Source organism: Wolffia australiana, chromosome 14 (assembly GCF_029677425.1).
Source record: "Wolffia australiana isolate 7733 chromosome 14, ASM2967742v1".
NCBI classification, from domain to species: domain Eukaryota; kingdom Viridiplantae; phylum Streptophyta; class Magnoliopsida; order Alismatales; family Araceae; genus Wolffia; species Wolffia australiana.
In genome coordinates, this window is record NC_135848.1 from 6,959,225 (window position 1) to 6,981,451 (window position 22,227).

General features: G+C 43.6%; 2 protein-coding genes and 1 long non-coding RNA gene across 7 annotated transcripts in view; 1 reads left to right on the plus strand and 2 right to left on the minus strand.

Annotated features, from left to right (window-relative positions):
- Window positions 1-9,990: 9,990 nt before the first annotated feature.
- LOC144712362 (uncharacterized) lies at window positions 9,991-15,098 on the minus strand. Of its 3 annotated transcripts, none has more exons than XR_013583777.1 (5): window positions 14,844-15,098; window positions 13,504-13,570; window positions 10,819-12,757; window positions 10,671-10,735; window positions 9,991-10,217 (listed from the first exon to the last, which is right to left on the minus strand). It is a non-coding gene; the product is annotated as an uncharacterized LOC144712362 (long non-coding RNA). The 3 variants fall into 3 exon arrangements; XR_013583778.1 differs by lacking the exon at window positions 13,504-13,570 and adding an exon at window positions 14,547-14,563 and having other exon boundaries at window positions 14,844-15,097; XR_013583776.1 differs by lacking the exon at window positions 13,504-13,570 and having other exon boundaries at window positions 14,844-15,097.
- A 245-nt stretch (window positions 15,099-15,343) lies between these two features.
- LOC144712424 (Trm112p-like protein) lies at window positions 15,344-16,774 on the plus strand. Of its 3 annotated transcripts, none has more exons than XM_078586686.1 (2): window positions 15,344-15,654; window positions 16,508-16,774. In XM_078586686.1, exon 1 carries the CDS (start codon window positions 15,379-15,381, stop codon window positions 15,628-15,630), a length of 252 nt encoding a protein of 83 aa, XP_078442812.1. In that variant the 5' UTR covers window positions 15,344-15,378; the 3' UTR covers window positions 15,631-15,654; window positions 16,508-16,774. The 3 variants fall into 3 exon arrangements, with proteins under 3 accessions (XP_078442812.1, XP_078442811.1, XP_078442810.1); XM_078586685.1 differs by having other exon boundaries at window positions 15,345-15,654; window positions 16,566-16,774; XM_078586684.1 differs by lacking the exon at window positions 16,508-16,774 and adding an exon at window positions 15,749-16,050 and having other exon boundaries at window positions 15,345-15,654.
- A 2,024-nt stretch (window positions 16,775-18,798) lies between these two features.
- The window catches only part of LOC144711586 (3-hydroxyisobutyryl-CoA hydrolase 1-like), a 52,956-nt gene continuing 49,527 nt past the window's right edge, over window positions 18,799-22,227 (minus strand). Inside the window, exons 11-14 of the mRNA XM_078585555.1 lie at window positions 20,391-20,489; window positions 19,312-19,413; window positions 19,195-19,236; window positions 18,799-19,101 (exon numbers count right to left, since the gene is read on the minus strand). Of these exons, the coding sequence (XP_078441681.1) occupies window positions 18,976-19,101; window positions 19,195-19,236; window positions 19,312-19,413; window positions 20,391-20,489 (369 nt within the window). The 3' untranslated portion in view covers window positions 18,799-18,975. The remainder of the gene's footprint in view (window positions 19,102-19,194; window positions 19,237-19,311; window positions 19,414-20,390; window positions 20,490-22,227) is intronic.

Genomic DNA, 22,227 nt, shown 5'->3' on the forward strand with positions numbered 1-22,227 from the left:
TCTAATAGAGTAGTTATTCCTGCATTATCAAACTTACAGAACCAACCAAAACAAATCAAAATTTTTGTCTTAATCTTTCTAATTGAATTCTTTGATCCTTTCAATTGGATCAATTAATTCAACTTAGAGCCCCTTATTTCTTCTACTCCTCTCGTTTCTTCTACCTCCCTCTCTAACCTCCTTGTCTAATTAGGTTGATTTGATCTTCATTGATGATCAGATTAACTCTAATTAGGGTTGAATTATCAAGAAAATCATCAAATTGAATTCCTTACTAGCGGACCTGAGGCCTTTAAAGAATAACGAGCCGTTGGCATTTAATGCCAGCGGCTCCGTTAACCTCCCTGCTTGCCCCGAGGTCGCCTACCCTGCCATGTCAGATCCAACGGCGAGGATCGAATCTTTTATTAACAAGGATTCAATCAGAGCCGTCGGATTCTTGAAAGACTCAGAAAAAATTCAAAAAAAAGACCCGTTGGCGGTCAGCTTACCGCCCCCGCCCGCCTTATTTGACCATTCCACGACTTTAATGCCGACATCTAATGCCTCCCATCTCGAGCCTCGTCCCATGGCCACGTCAAATCCAACGGCCGTCCTTCAACGCCTCGATCCACATCATCTACCCCTGGCCGTTGGATCTGACGACACTGCTCACGTGGAAAGCGGCGCCAGCACAGTTGGCAACGCAATAACTGCGAAGGTGGTAACTTCACCGCTGTCGACGCCTACCATTCTTGACTTTTCTAAGCCCTTACAGCCGTCCGATCGGAAATCGAACTCCCCCTCCGTTGAACCAGATCGTGCCACGTCGCCTCGATCCCCTGCCTTCATAACTCGCGCTGAGGTGGCTGCCCTCTCTTGTCCACTTGTCGACCCATGTGGCACACATGGCGAAATACTATTGGCGCACATGGACGTGACGGGCCCGCTAAACCTGACTGGACGGGCTGAGGTAGCCAGGTCAGACCGCGTCGACTTGGCTACACCAGCAGATGTGGCCGAGTCCTATCGCCACGACTCAACTGAGTCGACTGCCGTCGACTCGGTGAGTCATCACCGCGTCGACTCGGTTGGACTCAGCCGAGTCGAGTGGTTCGACTCGGTCCCTTTAGGCCACGTCGACTTGGTCGACAATGGCCGAGTCGGACTGCCCGACTCGGCCGATTTTGACTGAGTCGACTCGGTCGATTCTGACCGGGTCCAACCGGTCGACTCGGCCGAAACTGACCGGGTCGAACTGGTCGATCCGACAGAGATGGACCGGGTCAAACTGGTCGACCCGGCCAAATCTGATCGGGTCGAACTGGTCGACCCGGTTGAATCTGAACGGGTCGAACCGGTCAAACCTGGTCCAGCTGACCGAATCGACCTGGTCGGCCCGGTCACCTGTGACCGGGTTGACCTTGTCAACGCAGTCAACACTGACCATGTTGACCGAGGTGGAGTTAGTCAATGTTGACCAACCCAACTCGGTTAACGTTGCCCAGATTGACCAAATGATCAACAACGACCAAGTTGCTCCAGGCGACTTGGTCAACCCTTCATTGAGCGATTCATTGGTCACCTTTGACTTGACTGTCCTGGTTAATATTGACCAAGCTCACCATGCTGACTCGGTCAGCATTGACCGCGCCGGCTCGGATAGCATGGGACGTGCGGAGTTGGTTGACCCCAAGGTCAACCACGCCCATGTTGACTCTTTAGTCAACATTGACCAAGTTTAGTCCTCGGTCAACATCGATCAAGTTGACCCATTGGTCAATTCTAGATCGCATTTGACTACTACCCTTGCAGACTTCACCCCAGCGCAGAGTGACCAGTTGGTCAACCCTACACAGCTTGACCCGCCGGAGCCCACCCGAGTCAAATTAAATTCCTTGGCCAATCCTGACCAAGCCAACCAAAGTGACTCGGGAGACGCGCATCGACTGAACACGAGACCCCGTGACCGTCCCACCCCGGCTCCATAATCCCCACTCACACAGTCCGCACCGACCTCACGAGGTGTGGAAACACCTCCCACGACGACTTGGGCAGCGAGAGTGGCAGGCACCTTACCCATCCCATCTTCTACCTCACTCCCCAAACCCACACTTCACCCTCGTTATGCTGATACGATCCCGACGCGGGGTTACACCGACTCTGAGGGTATACGCTTGGTTACCTTCTCTAAGGAGGAGGTAACACGAATGGCAGTGCCATTCACCTACACATTGATCGGGCGGTTCACTACGAAGCGGTCGCTCATCGATGACATCATGAGAGTCTATACAGCACCAGGGCATTTCCTTGGACAGGTGGTTATTGGAGCAAGGAATCATAGGAGCGTCTTCATTCGATTCCAGCTTGAATCTGACTTCCGGAAGGCCTGGAGCCGCACCACTTGGACGATCAACGACTCCACGATGCATACCTACCGGTGGACAGCCGAACAGACGGGGAGCTCACGCAACCATCTTCCCCACTCCGTCCCGGTGTGGATAGGATTTCCTGGCCTACGACCACATTTATTCACACCTATTGCATTGGAATCCCTTGCTAGTGCGGTCGGCACTTTCATACGTGTGGACAAGGATGGCCATCTCTTTAGCCGCCCCGGCTATGCGAGAGTGTGTGTCAAGGTTGATCTACTTGCCCCCATACACCGCATGATACTCGTTCACAATGGCAATGAGTTGATTTATCAGTCCGTTGTGTACGAAAACCTCCCGCGGTTTTGTACACACTGCAGTGTATTAGGCCATACCCTTCACACATGTCGCCAAAAGGCGATGCAGACTCCCTCCACTACGGAGGAGGTATTTCTCCCCCCCTTAGCCTACGATGACTACATTGCCGCAACGACTTGAGCTACCCAGGGGCGACGGCCTACTGAGAGACAGTCATTTGGGCCGCGCCATGGGGCCACACCGGTGCAACCCACCGTTGTATCCCCTTCTACCTCATGAGCCTTAGTGGCAGCTAAGCCTCCAACTGCTAAGCCTACGCCTTCTACCTCACACTGGGTGAAGAAGGGTGCTGAGAAGCGCACAAAATCCCCACCACGGGCTCGAGAAGCCCCCTCCCGTAAGGGAAAGGAGGTCAGTGTCGCCCCACTGACCTCGAATACCTTTGCCCTACTGACGGTACCTGAGGGCCTCGACACTAGCGCTCCCATTACGGCTACACGTTCCATTCGTACCATCCAACCCACCGCCTCATCTCCTCATCCACCTCGCGGGTCTGGCCCTTCCCTCCCATTACCTCCTTCCTCGCGCCACTCACTTTCACCAGTCCCATCATCCCCTCATACCTCACCCTCTCCACCCGCTCCATCATCCCGTCCCGACTTACTTTCTCTCTCTTCACCATCACCCCACGACTCACCCCCCTCTCCTCTCTCTCCACCATCCCATGGTGATGCACCTCTCCCCACCTCCCCTCCCCTCTCATCCGTCCCCATCCTCACACCATTCCTCACCCCCCCACACCCCATCCCTGCCCTCCCACCCGACCCCACCCCTGCTCTTCCACCCGACCCCACCCCTGCTCTTCCACCCGACCCCACCCCCTTGCACCCACCCCCTGTCCCCACCTCCTCACACCCACCCCTTGTCTCCACCCCCGCCCACACCACCTCACACCTATCCCCCACACCCGACTCCACACCCGCACTCCACCCATCGCATATTCCTTCTGAACAAAGGGAATGCTTGACACACTGTCAAGCCACTTTCACTAGTTTGGAGGACAGGGGTCGCAGCACTAGCGGTCAGGATTCCACCGACGAGGAGGATGATGCCTCCCTCTTGGAGGACTCGGATGTGGATACCCCTCCTTGCTTGTGACACCGTTCGAATGCATCACCACCACCTCCGCGCCGCACGTACTACACCCGATCTCGGGTGCGTCACGCGAGCCGATAGACTTTTATGATCCCAAGTCTTGTCTGGAACTGTAGAGGGATAGGTAACCCTCTCACCCAAACCCATCTACTCTCCCTTATCACTAGGCATAGATTAGGCATCGTGGGGCTACTCGAGCCGATGATTACATCGGATCAATCCCCTACCATCGCGAGGAAACTTGGGATGGACCATGCTTACTGCCATCCATCGAATAAGCTCTGGCTTCTCTGGAAGCGAGACTATTCGATCACACTCTTGGCCGAAGGGACATAGTACATCACCTTTGACGTGCTGTGTTGCCCAAAGCCCTACCTACTTACCATTGTGTATGCTCCGCATAGACACATCGAGCAGGAGGCCCTCTGGGAGGAACTCGCCCACCATATCCACTCCCACTCGCAGCTAGTTGAACTACCTTGGCTTATAGCCGGAGATTTCAACTGCATACTGGACACTAGTGAGCGCCAAGGGGGCCGCCCACCTCGGCTACGCTCTATGTAAGCCTTCAATGATTTCATCCACACCACTTCATTAGTGGAACCACCTACCACCGGAGAGAAGTGGACTTGGTGCAATGAACGTCAAGCGGATGCACGTATATACGAACGGCTTGACCGCTGTTTCACTAATAGCACCGCATTGATGCAGTGCACCCTCACTGTAGAGATCCTTCCGAGATTTTACTCGGACCACACACCGATTCTCCTCCTCCCGGATTTGAGTCATCGGGTCCGTCGTCCCCCATTTCGATTCCAAACCATGTGGTTGGAACATAGTGATTTACATAGATATGTACGTAGTCATTGGCATGACTCAATTTCTACATCGCCTATGGAGACCTTCAGCTATCGTCTCAGGAACCTCAAGCTCCACCTCAAATGGTGGAACCGTCATGTCTTTGGAGATGTCCATTCACCAGTCGAGGAGCTAAAAATAAATTGGTTGATGCCGACCGCCACCTATAGGAGTACTGGACAGATGACATGGGAGAGCATCAGCTCTGCCTCAGAGAGCAGCTGGAGGATGCCATGCGACGACAGGAGATTTTTTATCTCCAGAAATCGCGCATCCAATGGCTGCGAGAGGGTGATAGGAACACACGTTTCTTTCACGCCTCGATCCATCATAGAGCGCGCCCAAACTATACGACCCTCCTAGAGACGCACGGACAGGACCCTGCCCAGCTAGCAGGTGCAAGAGTGGAGTATTATCACTCCCTCCTCTCCTCGCAGCCCATTGTTATGAGCGAGGACATTCTCTCCTCCATCCCTTCCTTGGTGACCGACCAAGAAAATGCACTTTTGTTAGCCCCCCCGTCACGAGCGGAGATCAAAGAGATAGTCTTTACCTTGGGCCGTAACAAGGCCCCAGGTCTGGATGGCTTCACTGCTGAATTCTATACGGTGTGCTAGGATGTTGTAGGCACTGACTTGGTACTAGCTATCAAGGAGGCGTTCCAACATAAAGTCTTCGCAAGGAGTTGGAAATCCACTTTTTTGGCGCTCAGTCCAAAAGTGGACACCCCAACTTCCTTCCGTGACTTTCGTCCGATCAGTCTTTGTAATGTATGCTATAAAGTCGCATCAAAGATCATTACAAACCGACTTGGACGTTTCCTTGATAGACTTATCTCGCCAGAACAGTGTGGCTTTGTCAAGGGTTGACAGATCCATGACAGCATCACACTAGTACATGAGCTAGCCCAGTCGATAGCCACTCGTATTCCGGGCTCCAATGTCATCATCAAGCTTGATATGGAGAGGGCCTTTGATCGAGTTGAGTGGAAATTCCTCCTCGAAGTGTTGCGGCGCTTCGGATTCATGGATGCGTTCATCGCACTTGTCGATGATTGCATTAGGGAGAATTACTTCTCCCTCTTGATGGATGGAAATTCCACTGGCTTTTTCACGGCTACGCGGGGACTCAGGCAGGGTGACCCTATTTCACCTACCCTCTTTATATTGATGGAGGAGGCCTTTAGCCGTCCGCTCACACGAGCGATCAACGAAGGCCTCATCCAACCATACTTCACGAAGAGGGGTTGCCCGATTCTTTCGCACTCCTTATTTGCTGATGATGCCATCTTGTTCCTCAATGGATCTAAAAAATCCCTTAAGGAATTTATGAGTGTCCTTACATCGTACGAGCAAGCCTCCGGCCAGCTCGTCAACGCTTCGAAGAGCAGCTATATTGTGGGCCCCTCCACCACTACGAGGCGCTCTGAGATCATCCAACATTACACACGATACTCACAAGGCCAGCTTCCATTCGACTACCTTGGATGCCCTATCTTTCTTGGCCCTACTCGCCACCATTACTTTGATGCCATGCTAGGCAAGCTCAGAAAGAAATTGGCGGGATGGAAACTTCGTTTCCTATCCCCAGGAGGCTGCATTCAACTTATCCGGCATGTCCTCATGAGTATCCCGCTACACACTCTGGCGGTCCACTCGCTATCTCTTACGGTTCTCCGCTCTGTGGAGAGCCTATGCGCGCGTTTCTTATGGTCTGGTCACCTCGAGGGAGAGAGGCGTCACCATTGGGTTTCTTGGGAGAAAGTGTGCCGGCCGACAGTCGAAGGGGGTCTAGGGATCAGACGCCTCTTGGACGTCCAAGACACGCTTCAAAAGAAACTTGTATGGCGTATGCGTTCCACTCACTCCCCATTGGGGAGTTTCATCTTAGCCAAATACGGAGACTGGGCCCGGTGCAAGCTTGATATTTCGGGGCCCCAAGCGATGGCGGACGTGGCAACGCCACTGGCTTGAGATGATTCATGTGACCCGTTGGCATTTCGGCCGAGGAGACGTTAGCGCGTGGTATGATACTTGGCATGCTGATGCGCCACTAGCTTGTCATCCTCAGTTTGTACCACACTGCGTGCGCCTCACTGTGGCCCAGTTGCTTACAGGCAACACACCACACTTATGGGAGCAGCACGGTTTCCCCTTGGATACCCTATCCGAGGTCCAGACTACACCCCTCGATTCTAGTGCTGATTGTGCCATCTGGACACTCACATCCCATGGAGCACACACACGTGTCGTTCCTCTTGGGAGCATTTCCGTGTGAAATCTCCCTCACAGCATTGGGGTCAGCGCATCTGGCATCCGGCGATCCATACACGCGTCTCCTTTTTCCTTTGGAGACTCCTACATCGAGGCCTACCGACTGACGACCAAGTGACTCGGATAGGCTATTCTATTGGTTCACAGTGCCATTGCTGTCCCACCCTCCCGCACACGGAGACGATCAACCACCTTTTCTTCCATAGTGAGACGACAGTGGAATGCTGGCGTCTCATCACTGACTGCCTTCATCCTCTGACCCCGTCTGAGTGTTTTGGCAAGTTTATCCTCTCGCCAACTCGCTCTGCACAGAGCCCCATCCTCCCCATCACCATAGCTTATCTTCTATGGGAGATTTGGAAAGGGCGAAATTCTTCTCGATTTGCAAGTACACCCATGCGTGCTGTGGACATCAAGCGTCGAATTCAGTTGTGGCTTTGGCGCATTCACCCTCTACTCCCACCCCGAGATGGTCGATCAGCGCTCACGTGCGAGCTCCTCCGCTCCATTGGCATCTCGGTGACCCCCACCGCCACCCGCATCCAGTATCGAGTTGTTTATTAGCTCCCACTGCCAATAGGCTTTCTCAAACTGAATGTGGATGGTGCGGCGAAAGGGAACCCGGAGCCAACAGGGGGAGGAGGTATCCTTAGAGACCACACAGGGAGTTTACTTTTTGCCTTCTCCTCTTTTTATGGCATACAAACTAATACAATAGACGAGGCCATGGCGATACATGACGGTCTACTCCTCTGTGAGGAACGAAACCTTCACAATATCGTTGTGGAATTGGACTCACAAATATTGGTTGATATGCTTCGTTCAGGCACATGCTCCTTGTGGTGACTACATCGTGCGTGGAAAGACATCATGCGGTGCCGCTCACGCATAGCGTGCTTTCGTCACCAGCTGAGAGAGGGTAATCAGACAGCCGATGCCCTCGCCAACCACGCGGTACATGCTCGCACCCCCTCCTCTCTTTTCCACTCTTGGCAGGCGCTCCCCACTACGGCCCGAGGATGCCATCGGCTCGATCGTCTTGGCATGCCCTCCCTCCGCACACGCTGCCTCCTCACGAAGCCAGCCCCGCGGGATTGGAGGATTGCGTGGAGTGCTGGCGTTCGCGGCGTGGACAGCGCCTTCCCCGACTAGAGCGTCACCAGGCACTACTTCGAGCACACTTGACGGCGGAGAGGACACACCCCCCGATTAGAGCGTCACCACGCACTACATCGACATCGCGGAGCAGCTCTGGAGGAATGACGGCAAACACACTTCCTCGAGCGTCTGCGAGGTATCACTCATGTATCTTTTCTTTTTCCTACATATGGGTGTGGACGAGTGGGATCTAAGTGTAATTGGGACATATATACTCGTTCCACGCCTATAAACATTGGAAAACACTACATCCTATAAATAAAATCCCCCTGGGTGGCATCCAGGGCACGGCTGGATCGGACTACGGGCACAACCCTGGGGTTGGCCGTACACAGCACCGTGTATTTTGCCAAAAAAAAAAGCTTCCCTTGGACGATACCTTTACTTATCTCTATACATCTTAAGTTAAGGTTTTATAAATTTTATTGTATAAGCTGAAATTGACAACGACAAGGGATAAAATTTAGTAAAATTCACCCCTATTTTTGGCTTATCAGTCACGTCATCCATCACGTTTCTGTCACGGTGACGTGTGACGTGATGCGTGTTATCTATCAGATAATGAGGATTATACTGCGATGCATTTTCCTTGATCTTCAACTAATATTTCATTTTTACATATTCTTCTTCATCCAATGTCAATTTTATGAGAATGTAGGGTACATATAGTGCAGCGACGTGGACGGGACGGTTTTTTCGTCCGGGGATGAAAAATTAGTCCCGTCCAGGGGGTGTGGACGAATTTGCAAACAAAAACTCGTCCACCGGACGATGGGACAGGATGAATTTCATCCTGCCAGATGAAAAATTCATCCGTCCAAAAGTCTTGGACGGTGGACGGACGATGTGGGATGAAAAAAAATGGTGAAATTTGTATTAAATTCCCAAAAAATGTATGGACTTGCAATAAAATATGTAAAAGTCATTATTGAATCCCTAATTAATAAATAATATAATAAATCTTAGTAAATGCCAATTTCATCTTAAATCATTGGATTAAATTGCCAGATTAACGTGTGGATTTATAATAAAATTTGGAAAGGGCAATATTTAATCTCTACTTAGTAAAGCTTATAATCAATTTCTATTCATTCCATTCTCATCATTTTAGATTATGTCTATTTTTTAATCTCACTGGTTTAAAATAATAGTTTAACGTCTGATTAGGGTAAATTAAAGTTTTCAGAGTGGCATCTTTATTTGGATTAGACCTTGATTTTCAGTAAGTCAGCTGCTGATTACACCTTGATTTTTGGTGATTAGACCTTGATTCTTGGTGATTAGACCTTGATTATTTTTTCCACCAGCTTTGTTTTGATTCATTTTCCTTTTTATTCTGCAATGTGTGTTGTCTCGGATTGTCAATTGCAGCGCAAAACCTTATCGACTCCATCCAAATTAAGACATACCCACTAACCTAATTCATTGATGTGCTGATCGGGGCCCCTCTCTCAACCCGCAACCCATTTGATGAAACATCAAAGCAATTAAGTCCTCTCAATAAATCAATGTATAGGTAAAATAAGCCCATAAGTATTGAAGTAAACATGACAAAAGGACGAATTTAAAACATTTTCCATCAACTAATCCATCATCCTTGCTCAGAAAAACACAGATTTCCAATAATGACGGACTCAAGCAATCAAAATACAAACAGTAACTGAATTTCGAAATCATCCTCAAAATGGAAAAGCCAAAAGCCTCAACACAGTTGAATCAAAGGAAAAATTTAAATAATTTTCCATCAACTAATCAATCAACCTTGCGGAGAAAAACACAGAATCCCGAAATAGACTGACTCAAGCAATAATAAATACTAAAGTTAACTGAATTTCGAAATCATCTTCCAAACAAAAAGTCAAAAAGCCTCAACACAGTTGAATCAAAGAACGAATTGAAAACATTTTTCATCAACTAATCCATCATCCTTGCAATAAAAAATACAGAATCCCCAAAATAGTTTTGTTTGCTTCAGTCAAAGTAGCAGCAAAAGAGCAGCACCAATAAACCATTGTGGAAGATGTTTGAATGAGGGCCAGTAAAAAGCGAGGTGAGGTTGGGTCTTTGGAGAGGCCATGACATGCAGTGAGATGACTCTTCGATACTTGCAGTGAACAATAGCCCAAAATTTTTGCACAACAAAAAATGAATCAAAATGCACAACTCAAAAAGGGCACAAAATTATATGACAAGAGCTTCTCGCATGGAATCAAGTCTGTTTTCGTCAGGCTCTTTGATCGATATGTGTCAAGCATGGAAGATATAAAATAAAGATACCATTTCATGGAATGAAATAAATATATCATTTATGTGTTACATGAATATGATGATGTGTCAAGCATGGAGGATATGAAATAAAGATACCATTTATGCGTTAAATGAATATGGAGTGCTAATAGGCAGTTCCATGTGTAGGATTTTAAACCAATAAATTTATGGTAAATGAGTGCATGTCCGTTTGCAGTCATCTAAAACACATAAGATAAGGTGGCATTCTGGTACATGGAATGAATCTGCAAATGAAATAGAGAGAGAGTAACTAAGAAGCGTAACTTACATTAAACGTTGGAGTGTATGAGCGAATGAGACCCGTCCACTGCGATCATGTTGTCCCCCCTTACTCTGTAACATGGAATTGAGAGAGTCACTAAAAAGAAACATGTTTATGAAAAGGTGGAAAATGATAGAGCAAAACGCTATGGTACCCGAGCTGTCATCGTCGTCAGAGTCATCATCGGAGTCGGAGGAGTCCACTCTACACGATGGAACCATGTGTGAAGCATCATCAACATCTCAATGCTGTCTGCATCCAGGTATGATCTTCGATACGTTGTGATGCCTCGGCCGACTGAAAAAAGCCGCTCCACCGGTGCGTTGGTCGGACTCACGGCCAGAAATTGGCAAGCAATTTTTGTCGAATTTGGCAAGTACCGCATCCTAACATCCTTCCACCAACCTAGATGATTATCCTCCTCCTCTCTGCATGGGATGTTAAGATACTTATCCAGATCTTGCCCAGGCGTTGACCGTGGTCGATGATGACTGCACGGACGCGTATATTGTTGTTTGGACAAAACATAATGTGTCGGAGGGTGACTTTTCGACAACTCTCCCTACTCTGAGTCACATTCAGCTGCTTTTGTCATATGAGCATAATCCAAGAGACCGCCAAGATAGGAAAGCACACTTTGGCAATATGATGGATCGAAAACCTCTAATTTTGAGAATGGATCTAATGTCGCCGCTTTAGCGACAATATTATTGCCCCAAAGTACAATTTCATACTGCATCAACTTGTTATGCATAGCACCACATGCTGACTACAGGGCATTCCGTCGGTCAGCATCCAATGCAGCCTCTGCATTTTTTGTAGCATGCTCAAGGTGATTCTTCATCTCCGCGACCAATGACGTTACTTCAATTATTGGAAATTTCTTCACCAAACACACAAAGTCAATTCCTTGACACAATGGGCCAAGGATGCACAAGTATTCGTCAATCAACTCCCAGTACTCCTGACATAGGCCGTAATCTCTGGTGGACGTCGAAAGGAACCTCATAGCCATATGGTCCAGAACCTCTTTCTTAGCAAGAGCACACTCTAACATCGTGAAAGTCGTGTTCCAGCGCGTTGGGCAGTCGACTTTTAATTTGTTCGAATCCGGTGGCTCAAACATTTTGCACATATCAACATATTTTTCCATACGCTGTATGGATCCCTGAATGGCATTGACAATGGCTCTCACGCGTGAAACTGCTTCTCCTAAAGGTGCAACTGTTGCCGTAGTATCTTTGTCTACCTGTGAATTGGTTGGGCCATCCGTGTCCAACGGTATTATTCATCGAAGATCTCGGACACAGATCGTATTACTTCCAGTAGGTTCAGTACATGGGCAATGCATGGTACATGTCGGTCCATAGTGAATTGGGGATTTACTATCTTTAGTTGATCCACAATGGAGGCCATCATTGTTTTGTTGTTGGACACATTGTTTGTGATGATGTCACATATCTTCGACTCGATGCTGTACTGATATGAAACTTCCACGATGATCATCGCTAAGTTCAAGCCGCTACGGGGTCCCTTGATCTGTCGCAATCCAAGAAGAAGCTCACATAGCTTCCAGTCATTGTCGATCCAATGGGCTGTGAATCCTAGAAGGGCGAGATTATTTTGGGATGTCCAAGCATCCACGGTATGTGAGACGCTGGAGATGTTGGCAAACATCTCCACTAGCTTCCGTTGGACTTCTCTGTAAATCCTTTCACCTGTCGCCTTGACCGCATCCGGACCAGGGATGCCCCCGACTACCTGTGTCCCATAGAACCACAGTCTTCGGAAAGATCTCTTCTTCACAAGACGCCAAGGAAGATCGTTGTCGCAGATGAACCTAACGAACTCTTGTTTCGTCTGCTCCACGGTGATTCCACGTAAGTACAAATTGCGTTCTCTGCCTGACATAGCGTGCATTGGTACTCATCCGGGGCAACTTCAACAAATCAATCTAAAACTGTAGACCGATTGCATCTTCCTCTACGAGTTGATATGTTGTCATCAACCTCTACCGGGATGCACTCCGCGGATATCGACAGGGTAGCCCTCGCCATCGATTTTGGGGTAGTAGCAGATGTAGACTCCATAATCTACCAAGGTAATTGGCAAGACACAATCATTTGTAAAATACATGTCACTTACATTTACTTTTAAATCTGTCAAACTGGAGTTTCAGATAATATTTTAGAAACTTACATTTACAATTACCATGGTTGGTTCACTAACATTTACACCAATCCTATAAAATCATAAAATCTTTCAAAGAAGGGAAACAACTTAACACATACTTAAGACCATTTCTTCTTTTCTAACATTTTAAAGTTGTAATAATCCTAGATCAAATTTAGTTCGCTTACTTAAGCACATGCCTTCATACTGCCCTGAAGAGTCCTTTTCATGATAATACATGAAAATCAAAATTTCAAAATACCACGATGAATAACAAAACAAATAGGATCAAAATTAAACAACACAATTCTCCAAAGAAAATAAATCCACCAAAATTAGATAATCAGTAAAAAAATTTACATTAAAATTATTATAGCAATTTTTTTTCGTTACAGTACATGGAATAAGTTCATTTTCAAATAGTCGATTTTAAAAATGAAAGATAATAGTCCTCAATATGAGTTAATCCACAATGAAAATTAAACTAAAAGAGAAATAAAAAAGGAAAGACACTCTTTCCACGGTGTTGAAATGGAGGCATTTCACAGCACACTCAGTATAAAATCTACATATGCATTCAACGCCTGTTCCAGAAATATCTCATAAAAGTATCAAAATGAAATTAGTGTGACTAAGAATTAATCTAGGACAAAAAGAAGAATAAAACCATTGGTCATTCACAGAAGGTGATGGTGTCCACTAGGATCAGATGTACCGCAATGTCAACAAAGATACTGTGTAGAGAATTGGGGAAAAGATATTATTATCAAAAATGGTAAAAATTGGAGCATTTATTGCTTCATTTAAATTCACAAAAGGATACTAAAATGAATTCAAAGGCACGGATAGGAATTACAAAGAGGGGTATCCCATTTTTAAAATTATTAAAATCATCAAGTATCGGTTGTGAATTTCATAAGCGCCGACTTCAAATCGTAAATAAAGAAAAAGAGGAATTAAAGAGCTCCTTTAGCATTAGATTGACAAGACGAACATGAAAAAAAAAATACATTTCTAACCAATAAAATTCCTTGTTGACACACATTTCTATGCAAATTTTCTAATCATGTTTCACGTTGACACACACGACCGGTCAAGATAATTATGACGTCCAATTCAAAATTTTTTAACAATGAAATTACTTTTTCTCAAGACAACGTTTGAAGAAAAAAAATTAAAAGAATAGCTGATGTCGAACATTTCAGGAACATTAAGCCCTGGCAAAGACGTTAAAATTTTCAAACGCTCCCACAATAAAAAAAATTTCAATACAATAAAAGACAAACGCAACTGAACAAACAAATAATTCAGGATAGTCCGAGGCGCTGAATGTGATAGAGAAGTATTAAATCGTCCACTCTAGAAGGCCTCGGCAGAAGAAATAGAAAATCTGTAAATCCTTAACGAACTACGCCTAAAGACCAGAATCAAAGCGATTTTTTCCATTCATAGCAAGCACCACCGAAGACTTGGGAAGATACTATGGCAAAGGAGTGAATACTGCTCTTGTGCAGGGAAACAAACATAGTATCAATGCGATTGAGCAACAAGGCTCAAAGACGAAGAAGCATAGGATCAATTCAGACTAAAATTGAAGATAAAACATCCACGGTTTCACAAAAATGAGAGATAACAACTCCCAATCCGAGTCCCTTGCTTAAACAAAAAAAACCATCAGCATACACGGCGGAAGATGCGGGCCACACACACCTTTGGGATCAAAATCCCTGAAAAACAATCAGAAGGCAGCGTTGATTTCCTTGAATTCTTGGCGAAGAAGATCCGAATTGTAAGTTTCGGAATTCCACAGATTATATATACAAAAGAGGTTAGTGCGATGATCACTACACAAACGCACAAACACACAAAACACTTGATGGCGCAGAGGAACGGAATCTATCGAACTATGAAAAAATTAGATGCAATAAAGAGACGGAATAATTAAGCCATTGAAAGAGATAGAGACGGAGGAGAATATTCGGAGATCCACTAAAGCTGCAAACATACCTCGACGTAAAAGAAGTGGTGTAGGATCGCCCTGTGTCTGGTTGTCTTCTTCTTCCTTCAGAGTTCCAGAGGATGCCCTAAATCTTTCGGGCGCGGGAGCCTTTACGCTTCAAAGAGGAATTGTTGTAATTAAAAATATTAATGTATTACATTTTTTCGTCCAGGACGAAGGACGGGACGAGAAACCGTCCCGAGATTATTGGAGGGGAAGGTTTCTTTGTTGGTGGGCGAAAAACCATTCCGTCATTCGTCCCTACGCTAACAGTGGACGTAAGACGAGACAAATTTCATCCCATCCCGTCCTTCGTCGACGTCCGGGACGATCCTGCACTATTATTGGGTACATGATTCTTGAATAATATTTACACTTGTATGCATGAAAGTAAATATGGACAAAGATAAATCATATTTACACTTGTATGCATGAAAGTAATATGGACAAAGATAAATCATATTTACACTTGTATGCATGAAAGTAATATGGACACAGATAAATTTGATAAATTTGATCAAGTTTTTAGAAGATTAGAAGGCAATGGCGAAATCAACAAGAACCCTTCTCGAGGTAGGGATGTGGAAGGCCATGGCGGAGTTCTTGGCTTGCCCTCTATCGAAGCAGCCTCTTCGTTACTGCGAGCGTACAGGGTCTCTGATCTGCGACGCTTTGAGCGTTTCCTACCCCATTGTCGACGGCGTTCCTCTCCTCGATCCTCGTGAAGGCAAGATCCTCGACGTGGCCCCAGCTCTTGCGGATAATCCCTCTTCAAACGATCCCGAAGCCATCTGATTCTTCAGACAATATCAAGATGAGGTTTTTGATCTTCTTTTTCATCTGTTGATTATTTTTCTTTTATTTTGCGCGGCCGAGTCGATTAATATGGCCGTGTTCTTGGATTTTTCTGTAGAAAATGTTACTGCTCGATCGCGTTTTAGGGTTGCAGATGGGGTTGAAGAGTAAATTCGTGAATTTCGCATACAAAGTTGATCGACTGTGTGAATAATCTCGCTTCGCACGATCTTCTTTATCTGTTGATAATTTTGCGCTGCTGGGTCGATGAATTTGGAGTGTTCTTAGGGTTTTCTGTAGATGGTGATGAACAACTCGATTGAGTTAGAGGGTAGGTAGAGTAATTGATTTTCTTTGGGCCAGAAAAAGGTTGGTATGTTTTAATATTATAAAGAACTATTCAATTGCTGCAATTGCACATGGGACCATGCAGTCATGCTAACTTAGGCACTTCCTCATGTGCTACATTCAAAAGTTGTATACACCTCAATTTGATGCTGACATTCAATTCTAATGTTAGGCCAGGATATCTCACTTTGACATGTGAAGGGACTCTCAATTGTAGAAGTGGCTTTGTTGGATTTCTGGTTGCATTTGTTTTTGTGGGTAGTCCAATCTTTTCCACTAATAAATGCCTTGGGTTTCATGTGAATGCTCCTTCCATGCATTGTAAATGAAGTTATATTTAGTTCGACTGCCAGATGAAGTTGAGTTTCCAGTCAGGTTTCCCTATCTTAGTTAATGTAAACATCTTAATCTCTCTCCATATTCACCAATGTTGCCTGGACAAATCACAACACTTCCTAAGCAAAAATTAGGCTTTCACAATTTGGGTTAGATTTGAGCCGTTGACAATCACATTAACATTTTATTTCAGCTGAGTTGAGGGTTCCATTTAATGAGCTGACAGGCGGTGACAATTTTTGTGCAATCAGTTGGTATGTGTGGCATTGGATGGCTTCTTGGGACATTCCTTTGCACACCTCAAATGTCAGTGGGGGGGGGGCATCTTTTTGTTGCAGAAAGCATGGTGTGATATAATTGGACCACCACAATGTGTGAATCATGTTCAATGGAACCTGTAAATTATACCACACATTTAATTGTACCTCTGGCTATATGTACATTATGGCTTTCCCACTAATGATAAGGTGACTCACGTCGATCGTCACATCAATTAATTATGTCATTGTTGCCCAACATTCTATCGATCAAAATTATGGAATATCATAGTGAAATATCTATGGAGTACTTGGAGCTAATTTAAAATAACTTAGCTCTAGCATTTCATAGTAATTTCACAATGGAAATAATATATTGCAATTTTAAGCTTGTTCTCTTTTCTGCTCATATTATCTACTATCAAACCTTAATAGGTCATCCGATTTAGTACTGATGCGTTCGAAAATCATTGGAGAGCTCTTCTCCGACATTTCATTGCCTTGGCTGAGAACTTTATCACATTGCCTTTCTTGAGTTGTCACCTCTTATGCCGAGGGTGGACAATCACATCAAGACAACTCAATTGTCTTCGTGGACTTTTTAATGCACATGAGCTAAGATTATTTAGAATCCCATGATTAGGGACACATAAGTCATAATCAAAGTATAAATTTCTGTTCACAAGATATCTTTGGCGTCTCATGGCGAAGGACCCATAACACTAGTGTGACATGAATCAAGCTGATTGACAGTTTGATATAATACCATTTTAGGACTCAATCCCGTGAACACTTTCCACTAAAGAGCACCCACTATCTATTCTTAGTGTCTCCACACTAATGGATACAAAAGTAACCATACTAATCTTATGAGTGAGGCTAGATAGTGCTATTCTATCTGTATATTTTGATGCCCTTCTCGAGTATCATTCGAATATGAATATTTAGAACACATACTTAAAGATCTCATCATAATTCACTAAGTCTGATTATGTATTCATGGATTTCATTATAATGATCACAACAACATTATAATGAATATATTGTATTAATGAACAATGAACTTGATGTGGAACATGTGATTCACTTGCTGGTCATATATAAATATGTATTTATCTCTTACTAGAGGAGTCAATTATGAAGATCTAAAATATAAAATGTGGAAACAAGATGATGCTATGGCCCATTCAAGGCTCCTAGGCAATATTTCTGGTGTGTTATTCAAAAATGTTTTCCTGAAAACTGGAAAAGGGATATGGGTTATGCACATCAGAGTGTCTCTAAGCAAGGTATTGATTACCATATATGACATCAGACTTTATACTAACTTAGTGTATGGGGAGAGGTCCATGTATGAATATTTGGCAAAGGCAAATTAGAATGTTTCTTTTAATGTTGTTCTGAAAACTAATTTTCCTAAATCAAATAGTTTTTTGAACTATCTAATCTTACTCAAATACGTACAATGGGAGTGACGTTGTCTCCATATGGACTTGACTTTAGTGGTCGATGTAATACTTGAATTATGAATTAGAAGAATAATGGATAATATTGATTAAAGTAGAACTTAGCTATGTATTAAAATTATGTAAGCGATATAGTGATAATAATAAATTTAACGAAAATGCAAAAAAATTAATTTCAGTAGAAATAAAGCTCCTACAAAAATAATTGACGATGGCAATGATGGTGCTCATTTTTCCTTCCTGTATCAATGGGCCTAGGGAAAAGAGGACCAGCTCTTTTCATATTTGTAATTTTCGGATATCAAACACTCAACTTTTACGAATACAAAAACCTCAGGTCTGCATCATGTTTCTTGCCAGTATAAAACATTCTACCTCAGACTAGATTTGTAAGTGCAAGAGACATAAAAGTCTGATAACAATGTGCAGAAAGTCTAAGGATCATGGTTTTCTTCGCAAGAGATTTAAGGCAAGGGATATGGAATGATGATGAAAAATAAAATATTAGCAACAGATAAAAGCTAGAGTTAGAGTAGAAACACCAAGTTTATCATGCTAATAACTTTTGAATTACTCTACTAATATGGTAACTGACACAAGCCATCGCCCAATAATACACATTAGGAACACATTTTCCAAAAAAAAGGAACGTGCTAAATGTTATCAATAGAGTTGATCTTGTTGAACAATACTCTTAAATATGATGAGTGCCTACAATTCAATGGCAGCGCTACTCTAGGAATGAGAAACGTAGAATCATCTTTGAAAGAGGAGATAAAAATCAATCATTTATTTAAACATTTATCTGCAAGATGGGATGATATCTGGTCCACATTGATCCACATCGACAATGGGCATCACACTCTTCCATTACTTCCAAACTATGGTGAACTATTGAGAGTGCGGATGGAATGTAATGAAAAACAGATGCCATCAGTTCAAAGCTTTGACTTCTGTATGCCCCGTTGCGGGAGACTCAAATCCTCCCAGGCTGGATCATCCACTGGGGCAAAGAACTTTCTGACCATGTCTTCAGTCACTAGCTCCAATATAGATGGCCCCCACTGGATTTTTTTTTAAAATCAGATCATCATACTAATATTTACCCATGCACAGTAATCAAATTGGAAAAAATGATAAGATATGATGGCTCCGACCTTTGGATTCTTATCCTTGTCGATCAGTATGGCACGGCAACCCTATGAAATACGGGCCATGGATCATAGAGCATAACACATGTACATTAATCAATACTATTTAAAGAGAGCCTTCACCTCAAAAAAGTCTTTGCTGATTTCTCCTCGTAGTATGTGAGAAACCATCCTATGTTCCCTGATTAGGCACTGCCCAATATCTTGATGTCTCCCTTCACGGATCTGAATGAAAAAAGATAATTGAACATTAGTAAGTAATGAAACTTTACCTTAAGCTGATATATTTCAGATAATGAAGCACCATTACATCTGACGATCATAGTCATTAAAAATCTGAGACTAGATTTCTAAGCATGCAAAAAGATAGAATTTTTGAAGAGAACACTAATGATCAATGGTAATTCATCATAATAATTATATTATCGGTATTCAAACATAATGATTAGCATTGTTCTCTCTGTACTGTTACTGCTTACAGAAGCTTTTGCCTGGACAAATATATCTGCTAAGTAGCTCACCCATAACTTTGGGTGGGTTGATCTTAGAGATACTTTCCCAGTTTTTCCCTACTTATTCTTCATATTGACCCTGTAGTCATTGAGAATAATGAATACACATGCTATTACTCCTTGCAACATCTAATATGAGTAGGTTTTTGTAGGGATCGCAATAAACAACCCAAGGAACTAACCGATTATTTCTGTTAAGGGTCCAGGACCACCAAAATAGTTGAGGGAATAGAAAAGGCTAGTACTGTGTCTAAGACAAATGGTAGGAAAAGACGAGCTGATAGAAATTTGTATGTGAGAAAGGGAACATGGTGTGGTGAAATATTTGATAAAAAGTAAAAGTCCGGGTCTAACGTTTGTACAATTAAATTTTTAGGGGAAAATGATGTTAAATATGATACATAAGACCCGAAACATTGGCTTTAGGTGATCTAAGAAATGATATCACCATAGGAAAATAATAAAAAATTAGTGCGGCAGCAGTGATGCATTCGTTATTTTTTTCCCAGGAAGCTAAGTATCATGACTAATAACAAGTGATTTACCCATAATTCAAGAACTAGGTTTCCGATAATGTTTAAGACCTTTGGGCTCATAAAAGTATAAATATACTTAAAAGACCTTGAGACTATCTTTTACATTATGAGAAATCCATTTATAGAGACCCTGAAATAAGTTTTGGGTGCTTACTGATCTAAGAGAAATTTTAAGACTCAAAGGTGAGGCTTTCTTTATTGACCGAATAGCTGCTGTAATCCATTCTTCAGAGAACGTCCTTGATTCTACTTCCTGAAGACACCATAGTCTGGATTAATAAAATCAAAAACAGCGTTGTCCTCATTGAAAAGTGAAAAAATAGAATAAAGATGTCAATCAATCACATCAGATAGAACTTAATCTCACAAGAAATATGAGCACACTTTTTCACTTTACATGGGTTGAAAAATAAATTAAAACATTCAATATGGATCTTAAAATGAGTCAATGCAGGCCCAAGCCTACATTGGCTCTCTATCTGTGTATCATCTATTGGTGTAAAATCTACTATAGATGACTCATCAATCAACAGCCAACAAATAAAAAAATTATGGCCAATGACAAAAAGCCAACCAGTACATCTTTTAGTGCTTTCCATCTAATTTGCCACTTGTTGTTTGTTTGTGAAAGCTCCAATCATGAAATTCGCCACCTCAAAAATGAAAAATGTTGGTGGAGAAGAACTTTATGTTATCCTTTTATTTCTTTTTTAGCCTAAAAAGTTGTATACTCGTGTTTATATTCTCCCAGCACATGGCTATTGGATCTATGATTCCCGGATCCACAATCCATTGGGTTGTGGATGTGAGGTAAACCAGTATAAGTATCTGTTATTCAAAGAAAGAAGACAATGATTTTCTCTGGTCATTCAATGACCTAGTGAGCTGCACTCTGCTGCATCAACGACGAGGATGTTTCATGGCCTTTCTCCTGGTACATGATTTCTACTTTCATTCTTCCTTCAAAAACTAATAACAGTGGAGAGGGACTCATGGGATACATCTCAACTATGAAGAGATGACTCATCTTGTTGTGGATCCAACATGCCAGCATATCTGGCAGCAGGGAAATTCTATTAAGCAGGAATATCAGGGAGCCCAACATTGTTATCAAGGTCAATCATTATAGAACCTGAAAGCAAGTCTGTGATCAGCTTAGGATGATGTATTTGAGCAACATTTGTCATTTATGATATGCCAATTGATTGGTAAACATTTTGAGGAGGCCGATTAATTGGTATATCTTTTCTAAGGTAAAGAAAGTTCCTCCTTGGACGAGCATAGAGTTGAGTTAGTTGCACCGCTTGATGATCTGATCTGTAACAAATCATCAGGTCATGCTGGTATGAATGAATATACATCAGAAGGGTCGAGGCTTCCTCCACTTCTTTTAAGAATAAAATGGGCCCACCTGTTTCTATTGAGATAACAGGAAAACTGATCACAAAAGACAAGTGCTCTGACCAGTGAAGCCGGTAAGCACTTTTCCTGAAGCTTTGCAAGATATCAATCGACCCCAAATATTTTAGTTCCAGATTTCCATTTACTATTTTGGCAAGGGTGACATCTCAGATGGTTGTAGAAGCTGTAGGATGTGGTACCCCATATCATACTGAATATCTTTTATGTGCTTGAAGCCGCTAACTTCATTTGGGTACAGGCCTTGTCCATATTATGGTTTATAAAGGAGAGGATGGAATCCCTCTTAAGTAATGTTTATAGCTCATAAACAGGACGGAAGACATAGAAAAATTTAAGTGGCATGTCGCATTCACATCACCTAGAATGGGCTCATATAGTTAGTGATGTCCTGTGCGGTAAGAATACTCAACCTAATTTTGCCAGATAGGGGCCAATTTTAAGCTTCCTACATAACAACTCAGGTACAGGTTCAGGTCCTTTATTTTCCAGTCAGTCTGTCTCTTCAGAATTTTTTTCCCTATCGGTCTGAGGATGGTGAGGAGAGCTGAATTTAAGAGTCACTCACAGAA

Bases quoted from the DNA above. Each gene is read 5' to 3' on its own strand.
- LOC144712424 (XM_078586686.1), top strand. From the start codon at position 15,379: ATGGCGAAATCAACAAGAACCCTTCTCGAGGTAGGGATGTGGAAGGCC.